Below are 25,251 nucleotides of genomic sequence, written 5' to 3' on the forward strand. Positions count from 1 at the left end.
CGCATAAGTGCAGCACGCAGGAAGGGATGTCAATAATGACTCGATGACTTGGAAGTCACACGTTTTTGAAGCACCAGAAGCCAGCTGGTCCATTATGGAAACCAGCAGTATACAGAACTTCAACTATATTCTGGTCCACAGGGCATCTGCATTAAAAGCGAATCCTTACTCCAGTGAGATGCTTAATAATTGGGCTGGCCTGTGAATATTGATGTGATTGGCGACACAGAGTTTCCCTCCCACCTTGAGTACTAATGTGAAAGTTGTGAAGGTAGCACAACACCACAGTATGTAAATATGGGGTGTAATTCTTGTTTATACGTGTGGGCAGACGGTATGTTTGTAGACTATTATAAATGTATGTACATCCTATTCATACATATATGAGGTTTATACTTACCGTCTAAATATACATGAATATATTCATAAGCATATACTGAATTACACTTTTGTTCTGTTACACACATATGAACTCCTACTGAGTTTAAGTCGGTTGAAATACTCTAAACCCCCGGCTAATGAAGGGGCAAGCCAGATCTTCCAGCTACCCGATAATCCTTACATTTAACATTTAAAATATAAATAAATACTACCTAATATTTAAAATGAGTGAAAATAAATTTTAAATCATTTTAAAACAAATCTACGCAAACACTATTTTAGTGAGCGAATAGTGAACCTATGGAACAGGCTCCCTCGGGAGACGGTTGAAGCAGGAAGTGTTGATTCTTTAAAAAACAGATTAGATAGTTTTCTTTTAGGAAATAATGTGTTCAGAATAGATTTTTAGCGCGCAGAATCACAGAATTCTTTTTGTCCCCAGTCCAGTTCATTCAAAATTTTGTGGCATCTGGACAGCTGAGGGTTTACAGTATGTAGATCGTCACTAGTAATTGGCAAGGATGGTAAGAGCAACTTTACACACCACAGGTAACATTTAGCCCTGTGAATGCAGATTCTCTAAATTTTAAGCTTGGTCACAATGCCCTAATAAGTCTTCTGACCACACTGTCTGGGCTCATGCATGAAGAATAGCCACTTGAAAGAAGATTTAGAGAATGGCCAGTAGCTATTGAATTGCCAGATAAGTCCTCAGGAGAGGAGAAAATTGGAGTAAGGTATAAAGGAGGAATGTAGCAATTGTGAGGTTAAAGCCTGGAGGGGCTGGGCTTGTTTGAACAAAATACTAATATAAATAGCAATAGCCGTTTGAGGACTTTGAGCCCATTTGTTATATTCTGTTGACACCACTGTGTTTATATTCACTTTGATCACCTTTCTCCACAAAGAAGGCGGTAGGATGCCAAAAGTTAAAGGACCAAACTAAATGACCACCTTCTTAACACAAATTTGTTTTCAAACCTTTCAGCAATGAACCTGGTTGCGTTTGCAGACTAGGCAGCGTACAGGCATAGGCACCAAAGAAATGTGAAATTATTTCATATCAAAAGCACCAAAGAAATTATTGCTATTATAGTAATAATAAATTGGTCACTCAATCCATGACTGTTGTGGGACACTGCTATGTGCAATCGGCTGCCGGATTTCACCCACAAAATATACAGTCAATTCACTTTGCAGTATATTCTGTGAAGTGCTTTCAGACGTCTCGAAGACGTGATGAGGCGCCATATCAAATGCAAGGATTATTTATTATGAAAGGAACCGTCTAGGGTTTTTATTTATTATGAAAGGAACCGTCTAGGGTTTTATTCTGCCTGCGGGTCTCTGCTTGGTGTAATAACAGTTCCACTGTAGCAGTTACCAGGGCAAATATTCGCAACATGTTTTTTGCAAGTTGACCACGAATTGTATCAGTATGGATGAAAAGAAACCTGGTTGCAGCTTCTTGTATCCCAAGATCAACTACATCAGTGCTTGTACTGTTTCAACACGGTGCAGTTATTGAGTCTTAAAAAGTGTCTTGTTTCAGTCAGTGACTGAGGCTCATTTTTCAATGAGCTAGCACGTACCATCTATACTCTTTCTCTCTCCCCCACCTCCCCCTTTCCTGGTTCCCCTGACCCTCAAAAACAGCACACTGTGTTTAAGTGAAGTCATGCGCATGTTTGTTAAGTCATTCTCCCCTGGCAGGTTCCACCATGTTAAAAGTAAAAACTTAATGTATTTAGTTGTACAAGCCTGCAACTCGGGATACAGAATGTTGTAAAACTATCTTATAATAGAGAACAGTGTTTGAACATGAAAGAGCGCATGGAAAAGAGTCATTCTGTATTATTTTTGAACTTGCTGGAAATGATTGCAGCATTTGCAGTGTTGAGAGGGTTAAACTTGGGATGCAGTAAACTTCCACTGAGCTAAGAATCCATTACTTGAACTTCTTTAGTTTGCAGTTTGTGGGGGGGTGGGAGTTGTACTGTATGCAGGCAGTGTGATAAATGGGAAGCATCTACTTGATTATTCAAATAAACATAGCATTGCCCCGTGATTTTGGTAATTGGAAGTCTATTGTTAGAACATCATGAAGCTTTTGCAGCCCAAACACTAACTTAGCTCTTAAAAGTAGCTACGAAGGCAGGAAATGCAAAAATGTAGTCCCTAAATGGACATTGGCTCTTTAGGACTTTCGGTTGTAGAATTAATCTGGTCTTTGGGGCACATCCAAGAGCATGCCCTATCATGTTCTGAATGCCTGATAGTGTTAAAGAATGTTGCAAGGTAGGTCAATACAGTGGGAATGTTTATCAAGAGCATGGACCATTCAAAAGCAAGAAGTATTTAACATTTTAGAAATGGTGTTCAAGCCACATAAATATCATTATGCATTTATTCCTTTGAACTGCTAATTTGCCTTCTTGCCAGCAGAGGGAACAAAGCTGGAACTCATTGACTTCAGACCACATTCTTCCCATTTCAGTTTTTTTTAATATATACAGCTTCCTAAATAACTATTGCTGCTTCTATTTTCTTATTTCTCAAACATACAGGTACAAACATGTACATTATTGCTTGCAACTCTCTTTATATTCCACCTTCATGTTCTCTTTGCTTCCCCTGATAACACTCACATTTTGCAGCTTTGAGAGACTAAAGAAGGTAATCATCCTTTTTGTATTCCCAAGATTTTGGTTCAGCTTTATCATCTTTGTTTAGTAGCCACTTAAACTTATTTTCATTTTTGTGAATGACTACTAGATCAATGGTTCATTGATTCTTTCCCCAGTTTGAAAAAAAAGCACAAAGACCAGGTGTCAGATATTAGTGGAGAATTGGCACTTGGGGGTTCCACAAGAGTTATTTTATGTCTTTGAATCTATTGCAGAAATAATTTATTAGGATGTGGCTGTATAGAATATCTCACAAATGCTATAGTTTCTAAAATTGTCCGTTACACTATATTTAGAAGTAGCAAGTACAGGAAAGGAAAGAGTTCTGAAGAAGGACATAAAACTGGCACCTGGTACTGAGTCCAGGCCAAGCTATGCTTTTTCTTGCTTAGATCAATGCTTAAGTGGAGGCTGTGACCCTGGGGATCTCTCTCTCTTTGTGCAGACTTCACTTTTATTTTTTGGAAATGTCTGTTTGTTTCTGCAGATGGAAAAAGCCAATCTTTGGTTTTGGTTAGCTTGGTGGTCTGACATGTCAGGAAACCTATCATAATGCATAAGAGTATTTAAAACAAGTTGAGAGTTTCATACATGTGTGCCACTTATGATTGGAAATGTTTCCAACAGGGATGGAATGTGCATCTCACTCCTTGGATGGACACATCCTGATTTGCAAATTCTAAAGTTTTGTTTTGCCAGCTGGGTATAATAATAATAATCATCCTTGCATTTGATATAGTGCCTTATCATGTCTTCGAGACGTCTCAAAGCGCTTCACAGAATATACTGTAAAGTAAGTTGACTGTATATTTTGTGGGTATCTGATATGTGGAAACCTATCATCATGCTTAAGAGTATCCAAATCAAAGTGAGAGTTCCATGCATTCCACCTATACATGGAAATTCCAGAGATACCGGGCAAGTTTTCCCTCTCCTTCTTTGCATTGGACCATTCTTCCTGTTAGGGCTTCGGCTTGCAGGCTTAACAGGAGCTGAGTGGGATAATTCCCTGCCTCCAGTGATTGGTCTGCCCTTCCAAGTCCTGACGATGAGTCAGCCAGGCTATGCTGCCATCAGCAGTGCCCCATTTAACTATCTTCTTCTGAAATTATTTAAGTGATAGGTCAGTCAAGTGAAAGCTCCTCCAAGGCTTCACTCATACAGCCCACCTCTGTGTCACACTAACCCATCCTCCATCACATCAGCTCACAGACCTAGCCCACCTCTGTCACATTTAGCCCATCACTTTGTATGGTAAATGCATCTTCTATCTGCAGATACACATGAATAATTTCCTTTTTCCAGATATAGTAGGGAACAAAGATTAGTGTAGTTTTCCTGATTTGAAAATCTAGTCTGGGGTCCCCAATGCACCGTTCAAATCTGATGCAGTGATTTATAATTAGTAGGAGACTTCCCTGTATTTTTATGCACACACAGAATCTGCCCTGTAGCGACAATGTGACTTTTAAACAGCTGCAGTTTGTTGTTCGTCTCATGTTCTGTGGAAACCTATCAACAGCAGATAAAACATGTTAATTTTATACCAAAAAGTATTTGGCATAAAATTAAATAGCTTTTGATCCCATTCGAACACTTTCTTTGGCCTCACATAATATCAGTATTTCTACCAACCACATCATCAGATTGCAGAGGATGTTCCAAAAAAGGTGGATTAAAGTTGAAGTTAGAATGGTTTGTCAGAACAGTACTGGAAGGCATTGTTTTGGAGCTTGGTTTCTGACCTGTTCTGAGGTAACAGAAGTTCTGTGTTTGTTGAATGAAACAATGTGCTTATCTTTCAGTGTTGTTCAAGGTCAGCACTGTAGTGCTTTCTATTGCTTTGTGAGCTAAAAGAGAAGTTACTTAAGAGAATAAAATCTGTGAGCAGAGTAACAAAAAAAAACATTCAGAATGTGTCTGCTATGTTTGCATAAATGTAATACAAAAATCCTGCTACACAGTTGCAGAATCCAGAGTTGCTCAGACTGTCTTGCTCCTCCGAGACTCACCAATGGAACAATCCTGGGGGAGAAATTCCACCTAAGTGTAGATTTAGATGTTTTCCTTAGCTTGAATTCTTACATTTTGTCTTAATTTGAAAGCTGGTTAGAACTACAGGAAACAGGCTTTAAAATGAAGACTAAGTTAATGAATTTTCCACAATCTTAAATTTTAAGAAACAAAATGGTTTACAGGCTAGCTGAAATTTTACCCATTAGATATTAGATTTTCAGTGAGTGCCAGCCGTCAAAAGAGGTTGCAGGGAGAATGAAAGCTAAGCCAGATCTTGTTCACACACTCACTCACCTCCACCAGAATTAATAAGATCAAAAATAAGTTTGAATGAAGAAGGCCTTTTGGCCCAGTTGATCTCATCTTTCCAGAATACCCACCCAACCATCCCATCACAGCATCAAGATGTTTATTAAATGAGTCCAGCATTCTAGCCTCAACCACCTGTCCTGGCAAATATTATTGATTATTATTAACGAATATTGATCAGAAACCTTATATGACCCTTCTTAACACCGACAACAAATTTTATTTGTAAAGCACCTTTCACATCGGTAGGACATCCCAAGCGTCAGTGATTTGGACCCGAGCAGGGTTTTGGGGTCATGGGGGGGTGGCCAAATGCGCAGTCGAAGAGGAGCGTACTGAGAAGTGCTTTGAAGCAGGCAAGGGAAGGAGCAAGACAAAGGGACTGTTGGATGGCGTTCCAAAGGGTGGGGGCAGAGAGGCTGAAGGTCTAACCGCCGATGGTGCGGCGGGCTGGGTAGGAGACATGGAGCAGACTGGAGTATGCTGAGCACAGGGAGCGGGCAGGTTGATGTAGGGTTAGCAGATCACAGAGGTAGGAAAGAGCAAGACCGTGGAGGGACTTGAAGGCGAGGACAAGGATTTTGAACCCTATCCTCTGGGGGAGGGGAACGAGTGGAGCCGGCCAAGAATTGGGTGATAGTGTCGCGGAGCCTGGTACGGGAGAGACACAAGCTGTAGAGTTCTGGATGATCTGCAGCTTGTGGAGGAAAGAGTTGGGAAGGCCAACGAGCACGGAGTTGGTGTAGTCGAGCCTAGATGTAATAAATGCGTGGATGAGGGTTTTGGTGACCTGAGGGGAGAGGCAGTGGCGAAGCCGAGCAATGTTGCGGAGGTGAGGGAAGACAGAGTGGGTCATGGCCCAGATGTGGGATAGAAAGTACGCTTGAGGGTAAAACAAGATGGCAAGGTTCCAGACTGGCTTAGTGAGGTGGAGTGTGCACCTTTCATTAATACAGTGAATGCTGAGTCCAATTCTAATGCCCTTAAATTCTAAGATTCTGGTCTGCGTGGCTTAGTGCTGCACTGAATTATCCCTTTACCCAGTGATACATGAGGGTGTTGGTAGATGCCAATTACCTCACTACGCAGGAGCGGATCCCTGACTGTCCAGCACCTTGGGATGTCTTCCTGACGTGAAAGGTGCTATACAAATGTAATCTGTTGTTGTTGTTGTTGCCTCTGGAGGCACAAGGTAAATATGCCAGTTTACTACAAACACCAGTATTCTCACTGAGGATCCTTGGACAATACCATTCATAAAGGAGGAAGAAAATGCGAGATTAATGTACATCCCCACTATGACCATTCCATAAAACAAACTAGTTAATAATGTCATCACGTTCAGATATGCTTCAACAAAATTAAAACAAAAAGTAGATTATCTGCTGTTCAAAGCCTGCTATGGCAAATCCCCACCGTAGTTGTGCAGATAATTTGTTTAAAGTTCAGCTTTGTACTCCCAACACATCAAAGATAACAGCACAAATCCAATAGATGATTTTTTCAGATGGTTGAAAAAGCCTTTGCCTGTGCCTTTCATGAACCCTGTCAATAGTAATCTGTATGTAATTTAATTCAGCAATTATCTTCCGATAGGAGACCAGAGTCCACTTAAAGCCATTTTGTTAAAAAAAGAAAGAAAAGCAGATCAAATCAAGCTCCGTATTGATCAGTACAAAAAAAGCTTTGTGCTGCTTTGGTAACTATAAGTCAATAGAAAAGAAAAGTCTTTTCAAATGACTGAAGTAGTCATGTAATGCATCAAAAACGGTCCTGCTTCAAAGTAAGTGTTTGTCACATAAATGCAAAGTTGGTCCATGCTGCGGACTGATTGTGCTCAATGCTGCCTGTGAACAAGTACTAGATATTTTTGCACTGTTCAAAATGTATATTATGCTAAAGGGGAGCATTGTTCAAGCATTAACTACCTGGGCCATCTCTCACAATGTGATAATTAGTACATGCCACATTTTTAATCCCCACATATTGTACTTTTACCCCAATATTGTCGATGGAAAATGTTTGTCTTTATATCTTTTCAATGAAATCCAGTGTTGCAATTTTCCACAAACCCTGCTCTATCCTGTAACCCAGTGTAAAAACCACCGCATGTTAAAGGAGACAATATTCACAGTTTACACTGTAAAAAAACAGTGTAAAACCTCCCCATGTTCAAGATGTACAATATTCACAGTTTTCTGTGTGAAAAATTAAACTCCATTTTTTTTAATGGGTTTGAAGATTAGGGGACAGGGACATTGTAATTCCTGTATAGTTAATGCGGGAATGCTGCCTTGTAATTCACAAGACAATGGCTGATTGCATCCTGTGAGCTGTGCTAATAATTCCTCTTCCTTCTGTCCAGGTGGCTATTGAGGAGCATCTGAAGCAGCTGCACGAGGCCCATAGGGACTTTGGCCCCACATCTCAGCATTTCTTGTCCAGTAAGTGAAGGCTCGTCCAAATTGATCACCTTATGTTATGTTCTGAAAGTCCATCCAGCTCCTCTGTTTGAATTGAATTGGGACGTCCTCCTGACGTGAAAGGCGCTCTATAAATGGAATCTTGTTGTTGTTGTTGTTGATTTATTAATTTGTTGGGTTTATTCACCTGTCTTTAAGCTTCACTCTCTGGCCTGTGATGAGTTAGCTGATATAAGCTGGGGATGCTTTTATTAACTTCAGTGCTACTGGTGTTGAGAGAGTGTAAATTGTGAAGAAATGGGAAGATGCTTTATAGTGGATTGATATGATTAGTGTGCAAAGAAACAAAATCATTGTTCATGATGACTTCAGCTATATTCTATTGAACATTGCTATTTTTTAAGGAAAACTTGTTTCTTTTCTAAATGATTTGATACTAGTTTTACTTCAACTCTATCATGCAGGGGTCAAAGTTTATACATTTACACAAAGCAATTGATTATTTTTTTTAAAAAACAGATTACTGGTGTAATGGAGAAGTGTGAATCTGGACCTGAGCAGTCAGATTGTAGGCTGTCAATGTCTCTGAAAGCTATCAGTAGTTGATTAAAGACGAGAGAAGGAAACACATGTCTGTGGGCAGATGGATTTTTGGGGGTTGGCTTTCCATTCCTTTTCTGAACATCGCAAATTAGAGCCCAATTGATTCCTTCACACACAGATACCTTGCTCGGTGTAGAAGGGGAAATGTATTTTACATTCTACATTTGAAGAGATTTTCTGAGAGACTCTTCTCAAATGGGCAAGTAGCTGCTGAAATCTAGCTGCGTAGTAATAACCGAAATGCCCTGCATCTTCTCGTAAGGGGTCATTTACAGTTACCTTATACAGTTCTCTTTCTAGTCTTTTCGGAAATTTGTTCCTTTCCATTCTTCAAAGTTTGAAGAGTGGTTTGAATAAATAGAGGTTACATTTTCTAGTCTTTCCTTGGTATTTACACTGAGTGGTGAGGAAGCCTGGAGATTTCCATCAGCCTGGAATTGATGGCAATCATTGTGTGCCTTTTGACTCTTAAGTAAGTTTCAGAAGCCCTTGTAGAAATCCCCAATTTTACTTGCTTGTCAACCCCTATTAACTCCAGGAGCTGTGTAATGGCTCTGGGACACTACCCTGTGTGAGGGACGCTATATAAATGCAAGTTATTGTGTATCACATGCTCCTTTTTTATATGGGCTCAGAGAGTATAACAGAGATTGCAGTCACCTTCTATCACATTGACTGGACAACCAATGACTGTTCAGGGGGTCAATGATGGATCGCAACCTGGGACAAAGAAAGCTTTTATTTTTTAGGCTCAGGAAGTTGCAAGTGAAAGCCTCATGAATATCCATGATTTTGTTTTATAAAAACACCATGTATTATCCCCCTTCTCTCCAATGGTCATGAATTTACTTCCTAAACTGATTGTTTGGTTGACCTTATGAACATTGTTAAGGGATTAGGAAAGATCTCCTGTCGTTATTCTACAATAGTTAAATGTTCGTGAAGGTTTCCATTCCCCAGTGGACCGAGTTCAAGATCCTCACCCTTCCTTTAAAGCCCTCCACGGTCTTGCTCCTCCCTACCTCTGCAACCTATTAAAACTTTACCAACCTGTCCGCTCTTTCTGCTCAGCGGGCCCTGGCCTGATTCACATCCGCCGCCTTGCCTGCACCAGTATTGCTTGTCGTGCCTTCAGCCTTTCCGCCCCCACTCTTTGGAACTCCATCCTGGAGCCCCTCTAACTCACCCTCTCCTTTGACTCCTCTAAGGCCTGTCTCAAGACCTTCCTCATTGACCATGCCTTCAGTCATCTTCCCTCCTCCACCCTACTTGCCCTTCACCCCTCTTGATTCCAACCCCCAGCTTGTGTGCAAACCCGTCATGTCCAGCATCTTGACTTCAAGTCCTCTTCACGTGAAAGGCGCAATATAAATGCAATTTGTTGTTTCTGTTGTTCTTTTGTTGGAGAAATTCAGTCTGACCAGACCATTAGATCTGTAATTGGCAAGTATGGACTTCATCTCTTTTCTCAAATATGGAACACTTACTTGTTGAGAGCCTCTACTGTATTCATTGACTCCCTCAAAGTGCTTCACAAGTCTCCTGGCTTGTCTCTCTAAAGCTTTGAGTCATTGAGCCTGCCCAGAATCTTTGCCTTGTTGATATCAAAGTCCTGGAGGTCACTTGATCTGATTTGGATGTTGGATGACATGTTATCGGTGTCTTGCCTATTAAAGAAAAAGTCCATGAAAAAGTCCTGTAATATATTTACTGTCTCCTATTCATCCTATTTTTTTCTGTACCAATTTGTTTTTTCATCTAGTGATTATCCGTTTATAATATTGAAAGAATTATTTTGCATCTACTCGTATTCAGTTCTCTTTTGATTCTCCTAATGTCTTCCTTTTAACATGCACCTGTATTATCTTGTACCTGGTCCTTTGGAAATCTCCCTGTTTTGCTCAATCACCTTTTACATTTTCCTGTTGCTCCATTCTGGAATACATTTTATTATTTTCCCCTGTCTAGGTATATACCATTATTATTATTATTATTATTATTCAGGTCCTGAATGTTACACAGCACTAAGATGATCAAAAGTACTTCATAGGATATATATATATATATAACGCCTTATCACGTCTTCGAAAGTCTCAAAGCACTTCACAAACTATACTTTAAAGTGAATTGACTGTATATTTTGTGGGAGAACTCCGGCAGCCAATTGCACACAGCAGTGTCCCTCAAACAGTTGTGGATTGAGTGACCAAATTATTTTTATTTATTTCGAGGAAATTATTTCTCCCAGAAAATTGATCCTCCAATCAACTAACAACTGGTTTCCTACTTACTGTTAGATAAACAGAGGCATGTGGAGTAAGGAAACTTGCCCAAAATTTCACTCTACCGGGAATCGAACCCAGGTGTCTCGCTTGTCTCGGCAGCATTCGATACGGTCGACCACGCTATCCTCCTCCACCGCTTGTCCTCCCACCTAAACCTTCAAGGCACTGTCCTTGAGTGGTTTAGGTCGTACCTCTCCCACCGTCTTCACTATGTTCCCACAAACGGCTTTTCCTCCAGCCCCCGCACTGTCTCGTGTGGTGTCCCTCAGGGCTCTGTCCTCGGTCCCCTCCTTTTCACACTCTATATGCTCCCCCTTGGTGACATCATCCGCAGACATGGGGTTAACTTCCACATGTGTGCGGATGACACCCAACTCTACCTTTCCTCCTCTACCCTCAACTCCACGACCACCGATGTCCTGACAGCCTGCCTGTCCGACATCGAGTCCTGGACGAGAGACAACTTTCTTCAGCTCAACGTGCGCAAAACTGAGGCCCTCCTGATTGGCTCGTGTCAGCGCCTCCGCACCTCAGGCGCTGACACCATCAGCATCCAAGGCTGCACTCTCCACCTCTCAAAGCCAGTCAGGAACCTCGGGTTCTGTTCGACCCTGAGCTGTCCTTTCTCCCTCATATCCGCATCACAACTGGCACCGCCTTCCATCACCTCCGGAACATCGCCAGACTACGGCATTACCTCACCCCTCACGTGGCTGAAACACTGGTCCACGCCTTTATCACCTCAAGGCTGGACTATGGGAACTCTCTCCTCGCCGGCCTTCCCGGCACCTCCCTCCACAAGCTGCAGGTCATTCAGAACTCTGCAGCTCATGTACTGTCCCGCACCAGGCTTCGGAGCCACATCACTCCCACCCTCGCTCGCCTCCACTGGCTCCCCATCCCCCAGAGGATCGAATTCAAGATCCTCATCCTCACCTACAAGGCCATTCACGGCCTTGCTCCCTCCTACCTCTCTGACCTACTATCCCCCTATCTACCTGCCCGTACCCTCCGTTCCTCTGGCTCCGGTCTGCTCCACATCCCCCGCTCCAACCGCCCTACCATCGGTGGCCGAGCCTTCAGCCTCTCAGCCCCGAGGCTCTGGAACTCTATCCCCCAGTGCCTTCGCCGCCTCCTCCCTTTCCTCCTTCAAGGCCGGTCTCAAGACCTTTCTCTTTGACCGTGCCTTCAGCTCCCCTCTTGACTCTCTACCCCTCCTCGCTCCTCCCTTCCCTCCCCTCACCCTGACCATTTCCCCCCTCCTCGCTCCCTCCCTTCCCTCCCCCTGACCATTTCCCCACTGCTCGGGTCCCGACCCAACTGTACAGCGCCTTGGGACGTCCTCTCGACGTGAAAGGTGCTCTATACATGCAATCTTGTTGTTGTTGAGTGTTCTAACCACTGAGCTACAGAACTCCACAAAGTCTAGTGACTGTATTTTGTAGGCAAACACAGCTGCCAATTTACTTAAAGCAATGTCCCACAGTCATGAATTATCAAGCGATAGGAGATTTTGTTTAGCTTACATTTATTAATGTTTTTAGTGCTAGAGTTGTTATTAATTAAAGCTTTCATGCTTACTTTTATGGAAGCAGAATTAGGTTACAGCACTTTCTTCTTATACCTCTTTCCTCTGTTTTTCAATGTGAATTTGATGGTGACATTAAGAGCAATACACATTATAATTATCAGCTTTGCCAGTTCTGCCTCTTCCGTCAGCTTCTTGACCCAAGTGTTTCAGTTTTTGTGGTTGAAGGAGTTCAATTTCAAAAAGATTATAGAAAAATTTTCAGACCAGTAGGTTAATCCTTCCTCTCCTCACAGGCAGCTGAGCAAACAGAGGGAGAACTGATAAGTTGAGTGTAAAAATAGTAATTTAATGATTAATGTTTTCTTTCTATTTTGTTCCGAAATTGACCTGTTTTTCTGTGGCTTCTTGTTTCCAGCTTCTGTCCAAGGTGCTTGGGAGCGAGCAATATCGCCTAACAAAGTGCCCTACTACATTAAGTAAGTGCTTTTAACATAAACATTTATTGTGCACCATTGTTTCATTTACCACAAGAAAATATATTCTTGTTATAGTATATGAGCAAAAATCAATAAATACACAGATCAGGCTGATACACAAATCTTCTGATCCCATGATAAAATATAGAGACTCTTCCAGGGAACAACGCAATTAGACAGCATACACTGAGCAACTAGACACAACTAGGTCCGGACACACTGAGCAACACACAGAAATAATGAATATTTTTAGTGGATAGTGCATTCTGCATTCCAGTATAGAAATACTTGCTACTCTGTTTAAGAACACAATAATCTTCTAAAGGTTTTTCTCCATTTGTTTGAGTGGGACAAATTTTAGGATAAGAGCATACCAACCTTCTAAGCAAGTGTTTTTTTTATTACAGTGCAAAGACTGCAATCGGAAGTAAACTAAGGTCATCTGAGTGAGATATCTAAATACTTACTATCAATAGATTTTGCTTGTAGCTTTTAGAAAGTTGCCCTGCTGTGCTTTATAGGTTTCTTCATTTAAAAGCATGTACTTTAGAAGCAACTTATCTCTATGTGTTTGCTCTTGGATCAAGTATTAATCTTGGGAAGGTGGCTTCCTGATGATAAATTCTAATATTAGCATGTTTTTTCGTGACAAATGGAACATGATCTGACCAGTGACTGAGGGATATGAGTCCCTGAATGCAGAATGATTTTATCTTATAAATGGGGCTAATGTGATTTAGAGAGTGGGTGGAGATGGTGATTTAATTAGACAGGAATGTAAAGGAAACAATTCTGATTCCTCGCCCTTGGGAATTTTAGAAATACTTTCCAGGTTCTTTATTCCATTCTGATTATAACAGCAATGCATGTTCACTCCCCCTCCTCCTCCACCCTCTTCAAACTCCCTCTTAAAAATATCAATACAAATGAGGCTCTGTGTGTCTTGAAAATGTGCCCATCATTCCTTTCTTTGCTTGTATAAAACAAAATTTAAGTCAGACCATGAAATTTAAGGCAGACCATGATACGTAAATCAGACTGATATGTAAATCAACACCATTATTTTTAAATCACATTAAAATCTATCCATCATGATGCTTGAGTATAATATCAATGCTTTGAAAGTGATTTTGATTAACCTCAAGTTTATTTTACATTCTCCTTTTGAAGTCATGAATTTGGATCCCATTGCTGACATCAAATAATATAGTGGTATCTATCAACCACATCCTAATTTTAAACATTTAAGAACCTATACAATGCATCCCTGCTGTAAGCCCTTCAGTCCAGGGCAGATTCCCTTATAATTTAAGTGCTCCGAGACTTTACCCCGCATGAAGGAGCAATAGAAATGAAAGTTGTTGTGGTAATGGAGTTGCACTGTGGACTGGGAGTGGAGAGTAGGAGGGTTGCCGAATGCACAGTTGAAGAGGAGGGTCTTGAGATGTCCTTTGAAGGAGGCAAGGGATGGAGCAAGACAAAGGGACTGGGGAATGGAGTTCCAAAGGATGGGAGCAGAAATGCTGAAGATGAGACCGCCGATGATGGGGCTGGCCGGGCAGGGACGTGGAGCAGCCTGCTGAGCGGAGGGCGCAGACAGGCTGATATAGGGTTAGCAGGTCACAGAGATAGGAAGGAGAAATATCCAGTATAAAGTTCCTATACACCAATATAGAGGGTAGAGCAATGACCGATTATGGGCATGTCCAGTAAAACACTCCATTGTGCCTCACAATAATGTGGGGTAGGATTTTATGGTTCCCAAAAAACACATTATAACAAGGCTTCACTCTATATTCTCTTCCTGGGCCTCTATCTATGGGTTGGCTTTCCTGAGCTGGCTCCAGCGTTCCGAGACATATCCAATGAGAAGAGTGTGATAAAAATGAAATAGTTGTTCGTAGCTGAATTGTAGACGCTTTATTGCAGAATGATTGCAGACATTCTCCCTCTCAATGGCCTCCATTCTACACCTTCTCCATTGTTAAGATGAAAATATTAATAATTCTTGCATTTGATATAGCACCCTATCACGTTGTGAAGATGTCTCAAATTGCTTCAAAGGATTTCCTGTGAAGTGTATTTGATGTATATTTTGTGGGCAAATGCATCAGCTAATTTGCGCTCAGCAATCTCCCACAAACAGCCATGGAGTGAGTGACCAGTTTTATTCGATGGACTGTTGGCCAGGATACCAGGAGAAATTCCTTTCTCTTTTCGAATACTGCCATGGGATCTTTAACATTAACCTGAACAGGCATATGGGACCTCAGTTTAATGTCTCATTCAAAGAATGGCACCTCCAACAATGAAACATAACCCCAGCACTGAATTGGAGTGTCAATGTGATTCAAAGTCCTCATGTGGGGCTTGAACCCACAGCCTTCTGATTCAGAGGCGAGCGTGCTACCAATTGAGCCAGGCTGAGAACCCCAGTTGTGCCACAGGCCATATGGTTAGTCATCACACAGCCAGCAGTTCAAAATCCAGCTTGGTAAAGCAGGACACCAGTAAATTATTCAGTACTTTGCACGTAATGTTGTCATTCCTGAGGGTACTGAAATCAGCTCGAGCATGCTCTGACCAGTGGTTGGCTGGCTGACTATGTATTTTCCTAGGTGAAGAATGATTTTATCTTATAAACAGGAGCTGATCAGGTTCAGAGACTGGGTGGGGACAGACTCCTAGGGTACGATGTATCAGAGAAAAACTTTTTTGGTAAAATGTTCGTTACTCAGGCTGAGTTCGACTTTCCAGACTCCAGTGCAACCTTTTTCAATGTCTCCACAGTATTTTTTCTGGGCAAACCATGGTTTTAACATGCAAATTTAAATTTAGAAATTCCTAAAGTATCAAATCTAAATTACTGAGCTGTGTGGGAAATGGACCCCACCTACATCTTTATTAGCACAAGGAAGGGATTCGGGAATATCTGTAAATTTGTTCCAATTCCTTAAGTAACTCAAGCCACTTATCTTCACTCAGCACCTCTCCAGTCCTCTGATTTCCCTGCTACTGGCTCTTCCTGTAGCTGCTTCCCAGTTTAAATAATTATCAAATGACTTTATGTGACTGTAAAACACAGTTGTAATTCCACATTTGACTCCACATATAACTCTGCAAATCGATGAGTTAAAACTCTGCTTCGTCATGAAGTCAATTTCCACAGTTCTTTTTGACAACTGGTCATTTGTCCTGAAGAGGCTAACCACAGGGAGTCAGTTCCCGTGAGCGTTGCTGAGTCGAGGTGAATTAAGAAATTAGTAACAACATTTCAGGTATTCCTTCAAGCAATCTTTGTACAAATTAAGGGGTGGAATGTGTTAAGGAATCCTGCAAATTTAGCCCCATAGTTGTTAACTCTGACATCAAGATTATTTGCAGCGCAATAAGAATGCCAGAGCCTCAGTCAACTTCACTGCATCTGCCACTCCCTCACCACTGCCTAAGGCTAATCACTATTCCTATATGGGAAGAGCTCTTGGAATGTCTGTGTTTTTTTAAACTGACCAGCTAGCAGGGATGGCCAACTTGCCACATTACATGTGCTTCCCTGAGCTACAGTATTAGCAATTTCAAATATCATGGCAGTATCAGATGGTCACAACAGGCACCTTTGCCTGACTGTAAAGAATACCGTGCTCAGGTGGTTTTGAAAACATTTCCCCACAAACTACCTGTCCATCACAGAGGACATCTGGTTTCTCTAGTACCTGGATGTCAATGTTTGTGATTTCTTTCTCTGGTGCTATTCCAAAGAATTGTGTGCAAATGGGCATTATCCAGCATCATTTGGAGGGGGGGGAGAGGTGTATACATACTAGCCCTATGAGTGAATGTTATAGTAAGTGGGGTGCATGCAAGCAGAGTAGTTTGTTCAATCTAAAAGTTTTGAAGTGCATTACTCCACTCCACCTAAATCGCATATCTCCTTTATTCTCCCTCATAAATGTCAGCTTAGAAATGCAAGAAGGGTTTTTGTAGGAATAATGGTATTGTTAAATGAGATTTCAATGATATCGGACACTCAGTTGGGAAGACAGCAGGGAGTTTCTGAAATATGTGGAAACAATGTTGGATGTTATGGATAAAAATCTACTTGAGAGACTTCAATTTCACAATCTTGAAGGTTTGCTTTTGCATTCTTATCACAGAAGGGATGCTGCAGCAATTACTTTACAAATGGAGTGAATTTTTCTGAAACAACAACAAAATTACATTTGTATAACACTTTTCACATCGGGAGAATGTTCCAATGCACTGGACAATCAGTGTTTCAGACCTGAGTTGGGGGTCGGAATCGGGAAGGGTGGGGGGCAGGGGGGGAAGGAGGGTGACCGAAGGCACGGTTGAAGAGGAGGGTCTTGAAGGAAGCATAGGAGTGGGCGAGGCAGAGGACTGGGAGATGGAGTTCCAAAAGGTGGGGGCGGAGTGGCTGAAGGTCCACCCACCAATGGTGGGGTGGGCGGTGTAGGGGTCATGAAGCAGGCCGGAGCCTGCTGAGCGGAGGGAGCAGGCAGGTTGGTTGGAGTTACGAGGTCGCAGAGGTATGGGGGAGCAAGGCCATGGAGGGCTTTGAAAGTGAGGACCAGGATCTTGAACTGTATCCTCTGTGTGATGGGAAGCCAGGGGAGTCGGGCAAGGATGGAAGTGATAGGGTCGTGAAACCTGGTGTGGGAGAGGACATGACTGCAGGGTTTTGGATGATCTGCAGCCTATGGAGGGAGGAGTTGGGGAGGCCGACAAGCAGGGAGTTTGCATAGTTGAGCCTGGATGTTATGAGTGCATGCTTGAGGAACTCAGCGGTCTGCGGTGTGAGACAGTGGTGGAGCCGAACAATGCTGCGGAGGTGGGGGAAGGCAGAGCGGGTCATGGCATGGCTGTTGGGTATGAAGGACAGTTGAGGGTCGAACAGGATGCCGAGGTTCCATATTGTTTCCATGAGATGTAGAGTGCAACCATGGAGGGAGATGCTGTCAGCGCTCAAGGTATGAAGGCGCTGATGGGAGCCAAGCAGGAGGGCCTCGGTCTTGTTGACATTCACCTGCAGGAATTTAGGTGTTCAATTCCAGGACTTGATGTCCAAAAGGCATCTGTGAGGACAGCAGTGGTTCTGTAATCGAGGGTGGAGGCAGAGAGGGAGAGTTGGGTGTTATCCGTATACATGTGGAAGTTGACCCCATGTCTGCAGATGATGTCACCAATGGAGAGCATATAGATATTGAAAAGGAGATGGCCAAGGACAGAGGGACGACACCCATGATGGTCTGGGGATTGGAGGAGAAGCCGTTCGTGGCTACAAAGTGGAGACAGTGGGAGAGGTAGAATTCGAACCAGGCAAGGGCAGGTCCGTGAAGATTGAGGTGAGAGGAGAGACAGTGTAGGAGGATGGAATGGTCAACAGTGTCAAAAGCAGCAGAGAGGTCAAGGAGGACAAGAAGGTAGAGGAAGCCCTGGTCACAGATGTTCAGAATGTCATTAATGAATTTGACCAGGACTATTTCCGTGCTGTGGGCAGCATGGAAACCCAATTGGAGGGGTTCAAAGAGGGAATGGCAGGAGAGGAAAGAGCAAAGCTGGGACACGAAGACTCGTTCCAGGAACTTGGAGAGGAATGGGAGGTTGGAGATGGGATGATAGCTGGAAAATAGGGATGGGTTCAGGGAAGGTTTTTGAGGATGGGGGTGATGACAGCTGTTTTTAGGGGTCGGAACAGTGCCAGTGGATAAGGAAAGGTTGATAATGTTGGTTAAAAGAGGGGACTCAAGGTGGAGCTGGGAGGTGAGGAGAGGGGTGGGGATGGAGTCGAGGGAGTAGGTGGTGGGCTTCATTTTTGAAATGATGGAGGTGAGGGAAGAGGGGGAGACAGGATTGAAGATGTAAAGGGAGGAATGGGTAGGTGCTGGGAAGTGTGGACGAGGTGGCGAGGGGATAGCGGTGGACGGGTAAGAGGTAGCGGAATGAATCCCCTTGAATTTGGATTCGAGGACGTCCAACATGTCGTAGCAGTTGGAATTGGAGGAGAGGATGGGCAAGGCGTGGGAAGGTGAATGGAGGAGGTGGTTCTTGGCATCCAAGATTATCTTGGAGTAAAAGGATGATTTGGTGGAGGCAAGGGCGGAGTGGTACGTTTTAGTGTGGGCAAGATCTGTCGATGGACCGTTAGGTTTAATTTGGTCCAGGTGCATTCGGCGGCGTGCATTTGTGCCTTGATGGCTGACACCAGGGGGATATATAGGAATATGGGGTGCTTCCGGAGATGCAAGGGGCAAGGGAGTCAAGGATAGAGGAGAGGGAGTTGTGGAGAAGAGAGATTGAGGAGGGCAAGTCATTGTGAGAGGAGGGCCAGAGGGGCAGGAGTTCGGATGACTCCAGGGTAGTGGAGAGGGAGTGGGGGGAGATTTTTTCCAAGGGCAGTAGGTGATAGAAGTGGATTGAGTAGAGGGAAGGATTATGCAGATGTTAAGTGAGATGAAGTGATGGTCTGAGAAGGTTTTATCATTGTTGCTGAGGTCTGAGACGGTGAGGCCCCGAGTGATCACCAGGTCGAGGGGGTGACCGTGGACATGGGTACTGGAGTGGATGCAGAGGGAGAGGTTGAGGGAGGAGAAGAGAGAGGAGAAGTCAGCAGAGGTAGAGCAGGAGAGAGTGAAGTGGAGGTTGAAGTCGCCTAGGATGAGGAGGCGTTCGGAGCAGAGGGAGAAAGAAGCGAGGAGGATGGAGATGTTAGGGTGGAAGGTGGGGGAGGCCTGGGGGGTTGATAAATAAGGAGAATTTTGAGGGAAAGGTTGGAGGGGTGATAAAGGGTAAGGTGCTCAAAGGAGGGGAAGTTCCAGAGGAGTAAGAGGATAAGCCGAGAGGGGACAGTGAGATGAGAGTAACACCACACCACTGCTGTTAGGTCGTGGGATATGATGGAAGGTGTACCTGGGTGGTATGGCCTCTATCAGGGGGAAGGTTGTCTGGAGTGACCCAGGTTTCGGTGAGGGTGAGGATATCAATGTTTTCGTCTACAATGAGGTCTTGAATTGTGAGCGTTTTATTGAAAAGGGAGCAGACATTTTGTAGGCTGATGAGGAGGGGATAGTTGGTGGTGGAGAAATGTGTCAGTCGAGTGGGGAGGGAGAGGATTGACAGGGAGGGTGGGGACGTGGATGAGGGAGGAGAGATTGGCCCCCAGGGAAAGGGGACCAATGGGCCTTGAGGCGAGAATAGGGGGATGGGGCAGTCAAAGTCTGCCACGATGGGCCCGTCAGAGGATTTGCAGGCTGGAGCAGAGGGAGGCTGTGTGAAGATCGAGCAGAGATAGGAGTCAGGAAGGGTAGTGGGAGAGGAGGACCGAGCGGGAGTAATAGAGAGTAGAGGACAGGGATGGGAGAATTTGAGGGAAGCAGCTTGGGTAGGTGGCAGCAGCCAAAATGAATAGGGGGTGGAGTGGGGAGGGGGTGGGGGGTGGTCAGCGAGGCATGGTTAGCCCGCTGGCGTCGATCATCATGGGGAGCGGGGGGACAATGTTATAGTCCCAGTGAGTCCAGGCTCAGAAACTCATAAGAAACGTTCATAAAAATTCAGAAACGTTCATAAATTGAAATGTTAATAACTATAAAACTTTATGAGGAGCGTCGGTTTGGGAATGGAAGCAGGCTGACTGCGCTGGGTTTACGGCTGGTTTGCATTGTTCCATCAGCACATTTTTTTTTCCAATGAATTTTTATTCCCTGACGAATTAGAAAATTAGAAATTTTAAATAACGGAACAAAATGCACCATATTCAAAATGTCACCATGCTAACCAGTATTCTTATTACGTTAATAGACCAAATTAATGATTGACTGATCGCAAAAATGCATTTCAGCAGATTCAATATAGTGTCTTCGCTATTTGTCTGGGGGCACTTGCAGCTGAGCCAAATTATGTCGTACTCAGTCAATGCCTACACTCACACAAACAAGCATTTACACGCAAGAACACATGTACACAAGCACTTACATGCGTGTATACAACTACATACACACACTCACATAGGCACATTCGCACATGAATATTATATATATATACACACACACACATATATACATACACAAATGCCTCTAGAAAGTCAACAAGGCAAGGAAAACACAAGAATGTCAACAGGGCACTCATATTATAACCAGGATCTAGTGAGATCCTTTATAATGACTAATCCTATACCATTGTACCCCTCTCATAACATTCCAGCTGAGATCAGCTAACATAACACAAACCAGAAACCAAACATAGGGCTTCCCTGCTCTTTAAAGCTCAGCTCTATTGCACCCAGTCATAAGGGGAGATAGCTCCATTCTAATGGTAATTAAACCAGTGTATTAAAAAAAATTGTTATCCAAATTTGTTCTCAAGCTTAGATCTATTTGTGAATTCTGACTTTTCTTTTCATAACATGAATAATTTTTGAACTTCTCCCGGAACTGTTCTGAACAATTCAGTTGACCCGTCTTTGCCTTGGACTGATTGTATCCTAGCAACAGTGGCCAACATTAAAGCTGCATCAGCAAGACTAGATGCTCGAGAGGAAAATACCCTGACAGAATTCCTTTTTAAAATAATTAAAATCTTATCATTGGAAATTGAATTAATTAGTCAGTAGTGGTTGTATGTTGTATTGAGTTTCCACAGTGTGTGTGCGCCCTTTTATTCTGCTTCAGAGGCAGTGTAATCTCTGTAAAATGGCATTCAGTTTGGTGCATTCACACAGTGCTGCCCAGTTTGCTTTAAAGACCTTGGTGGTGTTGAAATTCCAGCATGATGTATGGACTGAAATTTTGTTCACTGTGGATAACAGCAGGAGATTTGTGTGAATATTACCCTCAGTCTGATGCCTATCTCGTGACAGATTGCATTCGTCATCCAGCATGTAATTTGGGGTGAAGAATACTGAACTACTTATGTTAACAAACCTATTGTAAATGGGGAGGGTGGGGGGGGAGGGAAATAATTTGAAATTATATGGCGCTCACAGACTTTCAGTAATTTTGATCATTTATTTACAGAACCTAGGATTTGGGCAATTTTTTTAATTTTTATTGTTGCTCCATTCTGTATATTCAGAGCAATATTTATAATCCTTCTGCAGACCTCCTGCAACCTGAGGCCAATGCACTTAAATTATTCCATTACTGTGTATTACTGTGTTGATGTACAGTGCTTTTAACTCCATCATTGTCACAGAGCTTGTATGTAAGTACTGTATGAAACAGAATAGAACTCTTGAGTGACTTCAACCATATCTGGCTACACTGAAATTCCCCTAATATATAAATAGTAACATATTATAAAGAGCACATTTATAAATCAAGTAAAATTTTATTTTTTAAAAACGTCACAAAACCTTTGTGCTGCAAGACATTGAAGAACTATCATCACGACACAAATTTGAGGGATCTGGTTTCAATACCTGCACATCACTAGTCATAGAGAGGTGCCAAGAGGAGGTATGACAGAGAGATATGCCAGGAATCCACTTCTCCTCAACCCCAGCATAGTGTCAGTGGTGGGTAGTGAATACTGTAGGATTTATACCATTTCTATACGAGTTCCAGGGCATTGAACAGGAAACAAATGCTAGGTAATACCCTTTGCTGGGGGGTAGATGTTTTATTTATATGAGAAAAATGAAGAATGGATCTATACAGCTTTAAGAGAGAGTAACACAACAGGCAACCATTCTGAGCGGAGCTTTGCAGTCACAGACCAGTGAATGCGTTAACAATATTGCAAGTCTGGGAGCTTTTGGATAACTCAGGTTTGATTAACAAGCTGGAGAACATTAAAAAAAGGAAGAAAACAATAAAAAGCCATTTGGCCCATGAAACACACGCCCCCCCCCCCCCCCCCACTGCTATCACAGTCCGTCTAGAATATTCATTCAACTACATTATTCAACACAAGCTTCCTTCGGCCTGTAGCTCAATGGTTAGAGCACTCGCCTCGCAAGGGAGATACTTGGGTTCGATTCACGGCAGGGTGAAATGTTGGGCAAGTTTCCTTACTCCACATGCCTCTACTTACCAAGCAGTAAGTAGAAACCTGGTTGTAATTGATTGGTGGATCGCTTTTCATGGGGGTAACAATCCCCTCCAAAAAATAAATAAATAATAATTTGGTCACCCAATGCACGACTGTTTGTGAGACACTGCTGTGTGCAATTGGCTGTTGCGTTTCGCCCACAAAATATACAGCCAATGCACTTTACAGTATATTCTATGAAGCACTTTGAGACATCTCGAAGATGTCATAAGGTGCTAAATCAAATGTAAGTATTATTATTATACACTCCACACTCATCCCAGGGCCCCATCTATTTAGAAATCTTAGTGTCATATGCACCTTTGTTCATCTGCTCTTCAAATCATGTTCTCAAACATATATTTCTCTATTTCCGTTTTGAAAGAGTTAATCTATGCACCTTCAGTTGCTTTTGTTGGAAGTCAGTTCCATTTAAACTTGCTTGATACGTAGTGAGTAAATCCCAAAATGAGTTGAATTATCCTTGCGTATGAAAGAGAAAAAACTGACATAAAATCAATATTTTTTTCTGATCTCAACACCTGAAAGCAGAAACTTATTGAAGGGCCCACCAGCCTCTCCCAATGGCCAACTGTCTGCAACAAAAGCTGCGCTGATCAAAAGGTAGCCTATTTGATACCCAGTCTGTCCTCAGCATATACCAGGGCAGCAGTGTTACAATTGGCCTTGATGCCTTACCCTTGGAGAGGGGAAGTCAGTGTGTGTGGACATTGGGTAAGGACAACAACAAGTTTGATTGCGAAGACTCACATGGATGAATACCCGGGCAACACGAAAGGCTACTCAGACAACGTAGTAAAGGTGATCAGCATCCTTGGAACTATACCCCAGAACAATTGTTTCCTTCAGGAGGCTAGAACATTTCGAAGAAGTAAAAAGCACAGAAAGCAATAATTTTTGACCCAGTGATTGAAAGGGGATACTAAAGCAAGTGTTACCACATATCAATGTGCGGTGAATCCTATTTGTAGATTTGAGTATTAAGCACTTTGTTTGAAAAGGTAAAATAAAATATACCGTAAAATAGGTATTTCCTGAATTAATCTGAACCCTTTGCTCTGTTTAGCCCTGTTGTTACTGCTTTTGCAGTGGAATGGTTTAATGTTTGTTCCTCTTGTAGTGTAGTTTGATTCAGGAAATCTGAACTTTATTGTGATCAGTTTTAACTGAACCACCAAGCCTGAGGTGCTTGGTGCAGCTCTATTCCCAGCCCCAAACCCTGATATCCTTTTCCTTCCTTTGACTGCAATACAAGATATGGGACAGACTCAACAAGCTTGGTGTTGTGTCTATCATCAAACCCATGAAAGGCAGCAAGAACTGGAGGATGTATGCCCCAGAAAGCATGAGAAGAGAATTGTATATTAAAGTGGACTCAGAGCGATCAGACAATTGTAAATGGCAGCTGCTATAAGTATGGTTATCACTGCTATTGTAATAATACAACAAAGTGTATCCTTAGTAAAACTGCCAGTTGCAAATGTAAGGCTTCCAAACAGGTGCATTGGCAGTAAAATAAAGCTGGTATCGGCTCCTGTTGATTGAAAATGATTTACGGATCACTCGTCCAACTGATGCAGCATTGATGCTCTTTTGAATACTTTGGGAAACAATATTATGCGACGATGGATTACTCACCCCACTGTTAAAATAACTACCTTAATTACATTCACTTCATAGCTGCCAATACCTTACAGGTGTATGCTGCTCTCTGAGCTTTGAGCTGGAGGAGGGGCACAATTCCAACAACTCCAAGTGTGTGCAGTGTACTATTAAAAACAAAACACCTTGTAGCAAAAAAATCACATTAATTTTATTTCCATAGTTCACCGTATTCTTAAATATTCAAATGCTTTTTAGAAGTCTTAAGATTGAGCCCTGATTACGGAGCGGCCCTGAGCCCTGTTCATAGAGCAAGTTGGTGGTATTGAAACCTATCGTTCTGCAGTTTGGCACTCCATGCCCCATCCCCCACTCAAACCTTACACCCTTTACACACTTGCAGTCATTGTAGTGTGTGTTTGCTGCTAACTGCTCAGCCATGTCAGCCTAGTCACATTCTCCAGGTGCCAAACAGCTGATTGGCTTTCATGTCATTCACAGTAATTGTTCTGCAGAGCACTTGAACAAACACTAACCTAACAGACATCTGGTGTAATAGTAGTTTTCACTGGGAAACAAGAGGAACTGCTGGCAATCAGCTGCTGGAACAATTTGTCTGGGGAGAGGTTAAATGATGATGGAGGTGGTGGAGATTTGAATGGCACTGTACAACTTATTGCTGTGCATTCCTGACATTGCGCCAGACACTGAGCTCCTTGCTCTTTCAAAGATCAATTGGCTGATATGAGAAGGAAGGTCAATGATCTGGGCTGAGTTTTGGTTAGAAAGTTAGACCGGTGTGGTGTGAGCAGAAGGTGGTGGGGGTGAATATTGCAACTCTATTTATAAAACGCTCTTTGTGACTGAGGAGTC

General features: G+C 42.7%; 1 protein-coding gene across 1 annotated transcript in view; it reads left to right on the forward strand.

Moving 5' to 3' along the window:
• LOC103186406 (dystrophin-like) overlaps window positions 1–25,251 on the forward strand; it is a 775,626-nt gene that overhangs the window by 685,635 nt on the left and 64,740 nt on the right. The window contains 2 exon segments of the mRNA XM_042334068.1: window positions 7,759–7,837; window positions 12,651–12,711. Coding sequence (XP_042190002.1) covers window positions 7,759–7,837; window positions 12,651–12,711 — 140 coding nt within the window.

The sequence above is a fragment of the Callorhinchus milii genome, unplaced genomic scaffold (assembly GCF_018977255.1).
Source record: "Callorhinchus milii isolate IMCB2004 unplaced genomic scaffold, IMCB_Cmil_1.0 Scaffold4, whole genome shotgun sequence".
NCBI lineage: Eukaryota > Metazoa > Chordata > Chondrichthyes > Chimaeriformes > Callorhinchidae > Callorhinchus > Callorhinchus milii.